The sequence below is a fragment of the Suillus discolor genome (genome assembly GCF_016758755.1).
Source record: "Suillus discolor strain FC423 chromosome Unknown F5147scaffold_104, whole genome shotgun sequence".
NCBI classification, from domain to species: domain Eukaryota; kingdom Fungi; phylum Basidiomycota; class Agaricomycetes; order Boletales; family Suillaceae; genus Suillus; species Suillus discolor.
The window spans coordinates 1-13,881 of NW_024541351.1; the positions used below are offsets into that span (position 1 = coordinate 1).

Genomic DNA, 13,881 nt, shown 5'->3' on the forward strand with positions numbered 1-13,881 from the left:
TACAGGCTCGTCGCCTTGCAGTATTATGTTGCATTCAAATCCCTTGCGAAAAGCACTGGGAGAAGTTTATTCCTTAAAACTTGAATCACTTATAAGTATACGACGTGTACAACTTGTAACATATTTAGATATCGAAACAGCCAAAAACTGCTTTTCAGTAACGATGGTCTCAAATTTGAGGATAAAATTTGCAGTTTATCCAAAGTCTATCTATCATGATCTGTAAGTTGCACGTGCGCACAACGCACAAACATCGCATAAAGACCGAGTCCAACTTAGCTGCAACCCACCGCCATCATGTTGGTAAGTCAGGGAGACTAGTCGCAGTTCACTTGACTGGGAGCGCTTATTGACGGTTGTTGACGTGATTTACCTTTTAGACATCTTATTACCTTCTTGTCCTTATCACCATCGACACCATACGCTGCACTCGTCTTCTAGACTTCTTGCTTCTTGACCATACGATCTTTCCACTACTCCCTTCGCCGGTTCATTAGCTAAGCTCACCTTATCTTTCGTATATAGACCGTGCTGGCTCGTAGTATCACCTCAGTATTGTTTCACGCATACTGAGGTGTGTATTTCTCTTCCCACTCGTATCTCACTCTTGCTCATGTATCCTAGCGTTCCTCCGCTAGGTATATATCAATTTAGTATTGTTTCACGCATACTGAGCGTTCCTCCGCTAGCGCGTATAGCGCTCACAAGTACTCTCGGCGTCAACGCTCGCAAGCACGTGTTCCATCATGTTCGTAGCCTGACTTGCTTGTGTACCCACCACTCTGCTATGTCTGCACAACCTCAAACCCTTCCCAATTTCGCTAGCTTTACTTGGGATCTAATATATAAGTATAACCTATTCATGTCACAAGCATCAGGCACCGACGACGCCGAGGATCAGCTCAGTGTACAACGCTGAGGCAGCCCTCCCCTGCAAATTGACGCCGAAGGACTCATCGAAGAGTTAGGTTGCAGCTTCCTGGAATCTGTCACCCGTCTAACAGCAAGACAGGGAGGAGATATATTTTTCTTTGGCGGAGCTGCCACCAGGGATGTAAGCGTCTCTCTTCCCTAATGGGCGTCTGCGCCGCTCCTCACCAGAAACTGCAGCTCGAATGCTGGGCCTTCACAGCCGTCAGGACCTCACGTACAAGGAAGCACACCCAATGTTCCACCAGTCGGTGATTTAGCTCCGTGAGTTATTGTCGATAATGACGTCAAACATGCTCCTGAATTGTCTCAGCGAGGGGGACAAGGTTGTGGCAGACAAGGACCAACCAACTCTAAGCGAATTGTGAGCGAAAAATAAGTCAAGCGATCGCAGCTGACGACACTGTACACGCAGAGCAAATGTCATGAAGCAAGTATTAGACATTCTCCAGGACTCCACGATTGCGTCGAAGATAGGAAAGGACAAACGGTCTCGTTTCTGGGGGGTGTACAAACGAGTCGCAGAGGAACACGACGGCGAGTTCCTTGAGCGATACACCACTGACATGGACATTGTCCTGATCTTCGTAAGTTTAGCGCTCTTATCTTCGGCGCATTGAGACTGATGTTTGATCAGTCTGGTCTTTTCTCGGCTGTCAGCACGGGTTTCATCGTCGCGATAGAGTCCAATCTCAATCCCGACCCCAGCGACACGACGAATGCCCTTTTGAAGCAAATCGTGCAGATCGGACTCGGCAACCTCGCTGAGGCAGGCACCGCTCCTGTAGACCCAGGATCTACGTGGTCGCCATCTGCGTTGGCTGTGAGGATCCAGTTGGTCGCATACGCAAGCTTGTCCATGAGTTTGCTCGCTGCATTCGGGGCCGTACTAGGCAAGCAGTGGCTCGGGTACTACAAGTCGAACAGGTATGGCCGCGGCTCGGAGGAGGAACGAGGCAAACGCAGGCAAGAGAAGTTCGACGGCATCGTCACATGGTATTTTGATGCTGTCGTGCAATGTTTTCCTGTCATACTTCAGATCTCACTCCTTCTCTTCGGAATCGCCCTCGGAGCCAATATGTGGTACGAGCAGCGGAGCATCGCCTGGGTCATCATCGCAACGACGGCCTTCGGATTTCTGTTCTATTCCCTGACGGTGATGGCATGTTTGATATCTCCTGCTTGTCCATTCCAGACACCAACATCGACGATGTTACGCATGTCGCACATCGACAGTGAGATCAATTTTACTAAATTCTAGTAGTCGTTCCCCGTCTGAATCAACATGACAGGGGTTCTACACCTGCTATTCAAACAAGCCTCCAGTTATTTCCAGCAGCTCACGAAGTCGCTGCACAGTGAGTTATGTGTTCTCCCACGTGGGCAGGTTTTGACTGTTGCATGTCAGGCATGCTGGAACGATTGCTTGACATTTTCAGACCAGGATGGAACCGATTGTCTGAAGTATCTAGAGGTGACGATCTTATCTACTAACACAAAGATACTCAGTACTCATTTCACTCCTCAGGCCCTGTACATGCGATCGGAGCATTCGCACAGCGATTTCTTCAGCAGCTAATCACTGGTCTTCATAACTGGCTGCGTTTTGTCCCGCGCTTTTCCACAAAGGTCGTGGACTCGGAAGCACAATTACTTGGACCGAATTTAGATGCTTGGTCTGGCAATGACCACATCCTCGCCCTCCCTGACATACCTACCAGCAATCTGGAAGCACCTAGCGTCAAGTGGCTGCTCGAGACGTCTACGGATCCTGAAGTATTTCTTGCCGCTGCGAGCCTTGTTCCGCAGGTCGAATGGCCCCTAGATTTTGACGTCTCAGACATGCTGCATCAGCTGTATGATACTTATACAAGCTGCGTCGGCTTCCATGGGCAAGTTATACCGTCGTTGAAGGGAAAGGCCTCAGCTTGTTCAGTGGCTATGAGTCATTTATATTGTGGCCGCGTTCTTCAAGCATATCCTACCCGTGGCGAATTTCTTGGTTGCAGCAAAAGAGACTATGACACGTTTCTTCAGATGACTCAGCGGGACATAGATAAAGCCGACAAGATGGTGCTTACTGCAGCTATGAATCTTTGTCTTCCGCAAGATGGCGATGACAGCTTTGGGTGGATTTTCTTGTATGGTTGTCCCGACTCTGTCGTGGAGTGGCTGTCTCATTCCCTTCCCTACTACTTTGTCACTAGGCGAACGAATGAAGGTATGCAAGAAATCGGCACAAATGTGATATCAAAACTGCTCTCATCTACATCCTCTCCATCGAATCAAATCATAGCCAATTGCACTCTTCTTGCTTGCGTCATGATCGGGGTTCAGTTTGACAAGAAGGACATAATTCGGATTGATAAAAGGTGACATCGACTCATTTGGTGCTTCTTCTGGTATGACTAACGAAGATATTGTATAGTTCTGCCCTGCCTCGATTTGCGAATACCCTTTTGGAGCAATTCGAAATTACTCTCCGGACACGTTATGGAGGTGATCTCAGCGACGACAGCACAGCCAGCGCATCTTGTGACTACATCCTCATCGAAGTCATTTGTCTTGTGCTCGAGTCTGCCAAAGATTACTATAATTCTAGTTCTTCATTGCACGCCATGCGGAACCTGGATGTGTGCAGGAAGATTGACTCACGAATCAGGTCATCTCGGGCCGAACAAAATTCTCCCCGGTACCTGTTGGAGGAAATGCAAAATGCACTGCCAAATGCACTGCGCTTCACGCTCACTGCTGCCAAAATATCTCGGGACCCTGTCAAATTGTGGCATTGCCAGTGTTTAGGGACAGGTGATTCCCATTCACCAGAAGACTTTGACTGGCTGGTCGACTACCTCGACGAGTGCATTCGCTTCGACGAGAAGGAAGTTTCATTTGACATCCTTTTAGTCCTGTTTGTCATCAAAGTACGCTACAGCCCTGCTAAACAGCATCAGTTCTTCAGTAGCCTCGTCACCTGCTTGCATACTGACGAATTACGTCATGCTGCTCTTCGCCTTGCCCACAGTGCCCGAGAAGATATAGTCTTGATCGATGCCATTGATGATGCGGAGCTGCAGAACATGATCTTGACCGAGTTCTCCCCCGCTATCCTGAGTGCAGTTCGTCCACAACCGGGTGTGACACCCTCCTATGATAGTCCTGAAGGCTTCGCCCGTGATCAGAGCGACTTGTGCTATCTCGAACTACTCTTTGCCCTCGCGAGGAATTCCAACTGGCACCTCTATTTGTTTGTGGATCAACATATAGATCGATGCATTAGCATGGTTGCAAAGTACCACGTCGGGAAACATGCATTTTACCTAGCTGGCATCCTCCTCCGGATCGCATCCGAACATCCGTTGGTTACATCTCTCAATTCTATTACAGAGTGGCGGTGGTGGAACTTGATGAGAAGTGCATGGAGCCATGCCAGCTCTACAACCAACGACATACATTGTTTCGAGTTCCTTCCCGTCCTTGTGGAAGGCACGAAGAGGTATATGCGCATTGCCGCACAGGAGAGCTATTCGTACGTTGGTGGGCAATTTGATCTCGAGAACCTCATTAGACATGCGGATAGTGTTCTTAATGCACCAGAGATGCGAGATTCACAGCAGGGAGAGGGTGAGAGTGTTGCCGTTGCTGTGAAAGAGTTGAGGACTGCTGCCAGCGATATGCTTGAGAAGTTGGTCAGCAGTCAAGGAGTTGCTAGTCCCTGATTATCACAGTATTTGCGTGTTGTGCTAGCGTCCTGGGACCAGAGAAAGGGATGGAGCGATACAACTGGGAGGGGATGAGTATCGCGACTGAAACAATATTGATATTCAATATATATATGCATCGTAGTCGAGTTTGTATCACAAAGTCCATGGTTTTCATCTCATCTAAGACCAAGTATGATCTACATTGAAAAAGAGCTTCTGAGGATTGACGAGGGAGAGAATGGGACCCATGAGGGACTAGCTTGTTTTTAGCTCAATACAAGTATTTGATGGGCGTATATATGCTCATCGATTTTAGCCTCCACAGCCATGTTCTTTGTGTCTGCCTCGAGACGCCTTGGAGGCAATCCCGCACCTGATTTCGCCGATCTTCGCGATGCAGTTCGTGGGTGCCTAGACTCAGCTCGTGAAGTTTAGATTTCAGAGGCGTTCTACTGCAACGTCGTTTGTGAACTGTTTTGAGAAGTTTTCATCGGTGTTCTGGGAGGACGCGTCGTACAATGGTTTCCGAGCCAGTGGTTGCGCTTTGACGTTGATGTCGAGCCTGCGCTGGTAATACGTTCCCACCCTCGTCCAGGAATTCTCCAGAGGGCGTCCGAGAAGCTGTTGGTGTGATTCAAATAAAAGAATGCAACACATACGAATCGCGTGATAGGCTTGACCCTTGCAAAGTATATACCTTCCGAGAAATCCTGCCTGCCTACGTTCGGTTAATACACAAGGGATGCAACTTTGGAGAGGACTTCTAAGACGTTAGAAGCTTTTTCGAATGATGGAAATAATACGCTACCGGTAGCGGGTGCGATCTGTGAGAGGACCGAGGTGAGGCCTGCCATCTGAGACCCGGATTAAATCCAGAAAGGGTAGTCAGAATAATAAAGTAGGTAGATAAATGAAGCGTACCGCATGCTAAGTAGCATATATGGACGCTATTGGGCGAACTTCTTCTATACCCGTTTCCATATAGTGTCCGACCCGACAGGCATCTCCATGCATAAAATTCAACCCTCTGACTCTTGATAGATGCGATGTGAATATAGGCCTCCAAGAAGTTGTATATGCAGGATTGGAGTAGGACTTGCTATTTCAAAGCTGCTCGAGGCCCTTCTTTGCATGTAGAATGGAATCGGTAAAGTAGAAGCTATTCAGACCTGAGGGCCGAAAGAGCGAGGGACTGGTGGGGGCACGGTCAGTATTTGGAAGAGGAATGTATACGGGGTTCTGCAAGCCGTGCATAGCGATGTCGTCTGCGAAAATATTGGCGAGCTTGGCAGGGATTTGTAGAAAGCCGAGTCAGGAAGGGAAGCGAGAGTCCATCAATAGTATTATCAATCATGGTGATGATGACACAGCAGAATTCCAAATAGCTCCATAGTACTGTAGAGATACGACACTAGGTTCGTCACAGGTCACAGCCCTTAACGAATCGAATCTATTTGGTGTGACTGTCACATGAATTTTTGGTGGGACGAAGCTAATTTGTGACATATGGGAAAAAAAACATAGGTTATGCGCTAATGGGACCAGAAATCATCATACATCGAATTTGCGATGCGTCTACGCTTTCCACGCCCGTAATCAACCTTCGGAACACTATTCGAGCCACTCTCCACATCTTTGGCAGTAATGTCACCCACATCATAGACTTCGGAGTGGTTTGAACACAGAAGTCCGCCATCTGCATCGATACGGCAGTCAGAACGGACGTGTTCACCCCCGGAAGCCATATGATCAAGGAGTGCATCCATTGGCACGTCACTGGCATCGAGGTCATGCTCGCTAGCATCGTCGAAGGGGGATTCGGCTCCGGTAGTATCAGTGGCCTCGTTCTCTGACTCGGAGTTTGTTGCCTGGTCAACGCTGACAGTCTTGTACTGAGCAGTAGCAATCCTCGTCCATCCAGCTGGATCATTCTTCTGAACATCACGTAAATATTGCAATGCCTCTCGACTTGCGAGGCTCGCGAATGAGAGATTGAAATTCTCCCCGGCCTTACACATGAAAAATGCCTTGAAAACATGATTTAGCTCCGTGCATCAAGATTCGACAGTGCGAGAAAATGAGAAACAAACCTGCTTTACAAGCTCAGGCTTGTTTATAGCGTGATATCCATTTATAACCCACCGCAATGACCAATCACGAAGGGTGCCAATTGTTGTGTCAAGTCTGATGAGTGACACAGACTTGTCTTGGGCGAGTCGAACAAGAGACTCGTTGACTATATCAGCATGCTGTGTCTGTTTGACTGCAAGTTTGAATGGTCGTTGAATACCGACATCACATGGCTGACCAACACCAGTGCAGCCCCCAGGGACAAAACGGTATTTGATCCAAGGGTAGGTCATATCCATCCACGTGCGAAATTGAATTGATCTGTGCACACTCCACACGTCGAGGTGCAAAATACACTCCTGGTCAGCCGGTGCATTGAGTAACACTTTCTGCTCCTCCCAGTAAGGCACCAGAATGTCATTAACGTACTCGCACATGAGGGGAAATGTTGACCAGTAAGTGTGCATACTTGAGTATGAGATTTTGAACTTGAGTTCCATCGCTTCCTTGTATTGCGGAGTAGACTTTGAAGGAATAGAGCGTGAAGTTTTCCCCTCGTAGATCAGTTGCAAGGGGAGGGCATGACCTCCGGCAGATATTCCGTTGACGACGGTGAACGCTCGTTTTTCTTCCTGCCCGATCACGGAGACTTGCTTCGAGCCAATTGTTTCAAACGTCGAGGTGTTTGCTGGCTGATAGACAATATTCGTCTGGTCAATATTGACGACAAATGCAGCATCAAAGATTGCGCAGTCACGAATTGTGAGTGTTAAACGGAGGAACTGATCGAGGAGAAGCTGCTCAACATTTGGTGGCGTTTTTTGAGCTGCACGTGTTGCCCTGCGGAAGCTCCAATTGAGATGCTCAACAAGAAACTCCTTCACCCAACTCTCCGTGCAGCGGAAGCGAGAACCGTCCTTGGCGACATGCCCAAAAATATCAGGAACGGAGTGTTGCAGGCGTGCAAGGATGATACCACGGCAGCGGAGAGTGTCCAACGCAACACCAACTTGACGGAGAGACTGAAGGTCGTTGATGATCAATTTGACCACGTTGGGATAGGAGGATAGAATGTGTTTCCGTGTGTTTTGGTACATGGGCAGGCTGCGTCGCTGAACACGAGCAAGAGTTGCCGCACTCCAAACAGCTTTGTCACCAGAGCGGTCAATCCATGTTCCAACTACCTGCGGAGTCAATGTCCGGAATCGTGCTAAGTCCCTCTGCTGAAGATCGCGCACAATCTCTATGGGGGACATGCCAATCCCAACTCGAACAGCAGCTTCAGCAATAGTAGCCCATAACAAGGGGTGTTGCCAGTTGACACGAACTGCAACAGTGTCCTCATGCTTCCTTTTGCGTCCAGGTTGAACACTAGGTTTATGCGCCCTCGCATCTCTTCGAATCTCGCGATATGGGCGAGACACCTCGGCAAGATCTGTCATTGGGAGGGCAGGAGTGATGTCGGATGTGTGATTTGTAGTGGCCTTCTTCACAGCCTTTTCACGGGCACGTTGGATTTGTTTCCGTTCCCTATTTCCCTCACATCGGCGTATATCTCTTTCTACTCCTTCAACACGAACCCTATGGGCATCCCGCTCACGACTCTCTAGCTCCCAAGAGAAAGGAGTCCATGCCGATTTGAGATGCTCCTCGCGTGTCGTAGTTGGAAAGTACTTGAACAAACCAACAGATTTGTCCTCTTCGTGAACCCTAAGATTCAAGGAAACACGTTCTGAGCTAGATGTTGTCGGCGGAGGGGAGGGGCTTGTTGCTGGTACCGGACTGGGATATGATGGAGGACAAGATGAAAATTCGATGCTGAAATCACTAGTGTTATCTGCGAAAGAGCTCTCCGAAGACTCAGAAAGTAACTCCTCAGACTGTTACGAGGAAATGAGTTTTTTGAGTGGTAAAAACACAGTAAAAACGAACCTCGAAGTGGCTCTTTGTCAACATCAAAAACTCCTCCATGCGAAGACAATATTTCGAGTCATTGGTAAACAGCGGGTGGTGGTTGAAGACAGCGTGCTTGATGGTATTGAGAGCCGCGATTGCACATGAAAAGGAGTCTGTCTGCTCCCCATGAGACAAGGATCCTTTGTCAAATGGTGCGAATCCGTGGTTTTTCAACCAGCGGCGGATAGCATCAACATATGAACTAGGCATGGACCATCCAAGTGAGTCACCGTACAAGATCATCTGTGTGCTAGCATCAACGCTAACGATGGCCCAATGGACATTGGCAATATTGACAGGGAAAATGATGCGCTGTATGGTGCCATCGTGAAGCGAGTCTCCGAGGTAATGCAGCCGAGTAAAGGCTTTGTCGAAATGATACTTTGACCACCGCGTGTCGCCAAGGAACAATATATTTGAAAAATCAAGCGTCTCGACAGCAGTATCATTGTGTTCATCCGCACGATCATTGATAGCGGCAATAAGAGCATCAAGTACACGACCATTGACCATCGTGTCAGCGAGCAGAGGGAGAAGCTCTGGTGTGCGAAGATTGGTCTGAGCACCAAACCCCTTCAAGTCAACATCCCATGGCAAACGCTCGAGCGAATCTAGAACCTCGTCTACAACTACTGACTCAGAAGCACCATGACCCGTGTCCTCTTCATCCTCAAGCCTCTGAAGAACCCAATCATGGGCCGATATCCAGGCGAGATGAGCCTCCAGGGCACATGACATGTCCCTCCAGTATGAAAGAACCCAGAACGGAAGGTGAAATGTTGGGGAAAGTGGATGGATGATTGAAGTGTGACCATTAAACCAAGCCTGACTGAACTGATCGAGGAGCTGAGTGACGCAATGGAGCGGGGGAATTGACCATGTCGTGAAATCGTTGGGAAGGCTGAGGAGAGGGGGGTTTGTTGAGAAAATGATGGTGTCTGGGCTAAGATCACAGTCCAGCGATGCGCAAAGACTGATGTCGAGTAGCTGCGCGACAGGCAGAGTCCGAGATGGGATGGTTGGTTGCATTGGAGTTGGGATCCTGAGTAATCGTGTGATCTCATGTTGAACAGAAGGCGGCAGTTTGCTCTGGTCAAAAACACGACCACATGAGAGCCACTCTGAAGCAACAAACATATCAGTTTGCGATGGCATGATGGGCGCTTGAAAACGGATCATACTAGTAGACTCACCTGGCAGGCTTTAAGACCACAGAGTCTCCAATTCCACTCGTTACCAGTCAGCGCTATGCGAGGCGAATCCATGACAGACTGAAGCAAGTTGCTTGAATCACGAAGCAGCATGTCAGATGGTTGCAAACGGCGTTGCGAGCGGCGAAGCACTACGATCTGCAGGCGAATCTATTTGGGTAAGGTCACAGGTCACCTGGACATTCGAACCTGTAAGACTAAGCGTGACATCGTCACGGGCTGCACGTGACGAACCTAGTGTCGTATCTCTACAGTATCCGAGTCACAACTCCACTTCATAACACGCAGGCCCAAATTTTCTGCCACCCATAACCAAGACCACTATACCAGCGTAATTTAGAGCGGGACAACCGTAAGCGGGTACCATCAGATCGAATAGCCTCCTCTCCAGGACCAGATATAGTCCCAGTCCCAGTAAACGCCTGTATTTAATATTCTATAAGAAGGTCCACACTTTGCTCTACACTACATCTTCGTACATTACACTGTATGTTATGTTCTTATCAATTGTATCATATAGATACAAAATACAATGGACTGCATGGATATATCTGAGTGATGTACAGGCCATCAGTAAATCATGAGTTCACTTCTTACCCACTTATATCCAACTTTTTCGCACGATTCAGTAGGAAGTCGTGTGAAGGCGACAAAAGTAAGAGCAACTTTTTTCAGTAGATCTCTCTCCTCAAATTCAACTTATTCCCAACTTATTCCAACTTATTTTGACTTATTTTACGAGACTCGTGTGAGACAGCACATTAAAAAGCTGTTTGAGTGAGAAATAAGTAGTTTAAAAGTGCGAAAAATAGAGACAAAAGGCGTCTAGAAGTAGTCCACAAATATGAGTGAGTAGAGGAAAAGTAGTCCAGAGGTGCGAAAAACGGAGACAAAAAGTAATCTAGAAGTAGTCCAAAAATGCGAATAGAAAATTCTTGTTATCAAATCACCGGAAGGGGGGGAAGATGCATTAATGTCCCGATGGTGTAAGGTACTGGGGCAAGCAGAGAGTTCAGAAAATGAAGGACGAAACCAAGAAGTATTCTGTTGGACATGCAGCGGTCAGTAAAGCATATATCAAGTAAAAACTACTTACAGAGCATGGCACGTTTGCCCTTCGGTTTCAGCGAGTCCTCAGAAGTAGCGTTTTGGGCTGCTTGCCGCTGACGCACCAAAGCAATCGTGTCTATCGTGTACTTCATCCCTTGCCTCTGGAGGGATGCATAGTATTCCGATGTTGCCAAGCTGCAGTTTGCCTATGAAAAGGCTGATGCTATAGTGTTGTCCTTACTGGTAGATTTGTTGCGCTTCAGGGGCGTTTTGCGGGCCTTAATACTGCCCTTCACACTGCTGGTTCCAGTGCTGAACGTATCGGCGAAATTCTTCGGCTTTGTGGCAATATTGAAAGCACGTTCGAGCTGCAAAAATAGACTGTTAATCAAAGTTAAAACCCACAGATACGACCTACAGCAGCGGCACTTGCAGCGATGACACCTTGCATGCCATTCAGCCGTAGAGCATCTGTGTTGAGTGCTGGTACATCGAGGGATCCGGCAGTTGCGTTGATATGAGCCGACTCGATCATTTCCAGTATGAATACTGACCGATAGATCTTGTTTGGGTCGCAATTATCTGGGTCCTCATAGAGAAAGGCCCAGTTCTCGAGAAGACTTGCTGCTAGCTCCTGTTCATAGTCGTCCTCATCCTCGTCGTTGTCGATGTCGTTATCTTTAGAGGTGGCCAGAAAGTTGGTGACGAGGGCGATGGCTGTTGATCCGAAATTGCTGCGCCAGGAGCAAAGACGTTGATTCACCTTTGGGTAATAGTTAAAATAGTCGGATACGAAAATAAGAGTGAGACATACCAAGCCCATAATGGGACCTTTTGGTTGAACATTGTGATTCATTCCTGGAAATGCAACGTCAAAAATGGCCTGGAGCGCTGGGTGTAATTTTTCGGCCTCAATGCACCAAAAATTTGGCTGAGAACCTGCCCAAAGAAAAACTGTTGGGATAAAGCTCCTGCGCCATGCGCCATCCTCCAGCATAATTGGTGGGAGATCCGTGTTTTGCCATTGGTTGCCAGATTTGGGCTTTGTCGCCAAGTCAGCAGACATCAAACTAGATTCAGAGATTGTTAGAAGTGCCGGTTCCAATTTTGGTTTCTTGAGTGGTTTCGGTTTCTCGGTGCTAGCGACCGTCACACTAGTCTAGTAGAGTATATCTTAGCATCATAAAGACTAAAAAAAAACACTCACCTTTGTAGTAGTGCGTGTTGGCTTAAGAACCTCTACAATCGAGGAAGATTCTTCATTGACCAACATACTATTAGAGTCAGTGACGAACTCATCCTCTTCCCCCTCCTCCTCCTCAATATCATCTGGATCATAGTCTTCGGAGGAGCCTATCAATCCGGCTTCCTCAATTGTTCTCTTTGTCGATGAAGCTGCATGAGGCCGGGCCTGCTCCAGGGCAAATCTCACTATGTCAGCTTGTTGACTAAATGGCAGCAGATGAAATGGTGTCGATACTTGTACTTCGGACATTCCATCATCCGAACTTTCAGCGATCTGTACGACAGACTAAGTTAAATACTGTGAGTGTGCATCAAACAAAAATGAAAATGAGAGACTCACCTTCATTCCCACCTTCCCTTTCACACTGTCTGCGAGAGCAGCCAGATGCTCTTTGGAATCCTCATCACCATCCTCATCACCATCTTTTTCATTGCCTCCGTCCTCACTATTGTCCGGTATAGAACCGTCCGATGAATCTGTCAAGGAAAGTGGTGGGTCTTTTGCAAACGAGATTGTGGTTGCTGCAGTCTGACTCGTCTTCAGCCGGGTTGTTGCTGACAAAACAGAGCCGCCTGAAGGTTCAGGTTCAGCTCTCACAACAGGGGACACCGCTGACTCGGTCTCAGGTTCCAGGCGATTTTGCCAGTTGTTGACCTTCCCTGCCAAGCATTTTTTATTACTAAGTGCCCAAGTCAGTGTCATAAAGCGCAGTGTGGATTCGGTGAGCATCAACATGATGGTGAGAAGACAAGTTCACTGACGGTACATGATTTCCTTTCTTGTCAGTATCGGGTACTTCAACTTCAATTCGCTGATCGCCATCAAGGATTTGCCTTGTTGCAGCCTCATGCAGCTTCTTCTTTGTCTTCTTTGTCGGCTTTGTGATCTCATTCCCAACCGCTCCGCTACTTCCTTCCCCTATGCCACCAATACCCTGACTCTTCATGCCGCCTTGACCCTTATTAGCCGGTGCTGGGGCCACAGGGAGACTGCTAGAGGTAAGCTCATTAGCTGCAACTGCCCCATCTAACTTTTTCTTGACTGGTCTAGCACGAGGTTTCACCGGCTTCGCTTTCGCAGCTGACTGAGTGCCCTGCTCCACCTCCATGGCAGCCTCGATACCTGCGATACGGTCGATTCCACGCTGCAGGGCAGCTTCCTGTGCAGCCTGCGCCTCCTCGGCATGCTGTTTGTCTTCTTTGATCTGGGCTTGAGTACGTCGTTTTTTTTTACCTTCGAGAAGCACAAGCCCAGGGCGTTGTGTGGCATTTTTGACACGTGTACGGCGAGGGGAGATGGGAGGTGCCATAACGGATATGAATGGCAGGCAAGGAGAGGAATGCGGCAAAGGACACTGATTATAAAAGGTGAGTCAAACGTAGTGCAATGTACAAAATTTCCTAAATGCAAACAAACAACCCTTCAGTAGCACTCGATACCATTTTTCCAAGTCTGCCTATACTCGCTACAGGTATGTATATTCACCTCCAACATTTACTAGGCTAATGAGCACTGTCAACAACAGTCCCTCCTGCACTCAGTCTCCTGTCAAGTCCATCAAGCATTTTTACACATCACCCTCGAACGTCGGCAAGGGCGTACCACCCCACCCTCGAACGTCTACTCAAGGCAAGGGCGTACCACCCCTCCCTCCTGTACTCAGTCTCCGGTAAGTTCATCTGCATTTTTTCACATATTAAATACTCAAGGCAAG

At 48.0% G+C, this 13,881-nt stretch overlaps 2 protein-coding genes across 2 annotated transcripts; one reads left to right on the plus strand and one right to left on the minus strand.

Moving 5' to 3' along the window:
* Nucleotides 1-1,409: 1,409 nt before the first annotated feature.
* Nucleotides 1,410-1,834, plus strand: F5147DRAFT_542132 (uncharacterized protein; the record flags this gene model as incomplete). Its single annotated transcript, XM_041430258.1, has 2 exons — nucleotides 1,410-1,517; nucleotides 1,568-1,834. Coding segments are annotated over 2 exons (375 nt in total), but the record flags the coding sequence as incomplete, so codon positions are not given.
* Nucleotides 1,835-11,127: 9,293 nt separating this feature from the next.
* On the minus strand, nucleotides 11,128-13,476 carry F5147DRAFT_780314 (uncharacterized protein; the record flags this gene model as incomplete). Its single annotated transcript, XM_041442440.1, has 6 exons — nucleotides 11,128-11,289; nucleotides 11,340-11,684; nucleotides 11,736-12,080; nucleotides 12,129-12,452; nucleotides 12,507-12,846; nucleotides 12,929-13,476. The coding sequence occupies 6 exons, from the start codon at nucleotides 13,474-13,476 to the stop codon at nucleotides 11,128-11,130; spliced, it is 2,064 nt and encodes a 687-aa protein (XP_041286168.1).
* Between the last annotated feature and the right edge of the window lie 405 nt (nucleotides 13,477-13,881).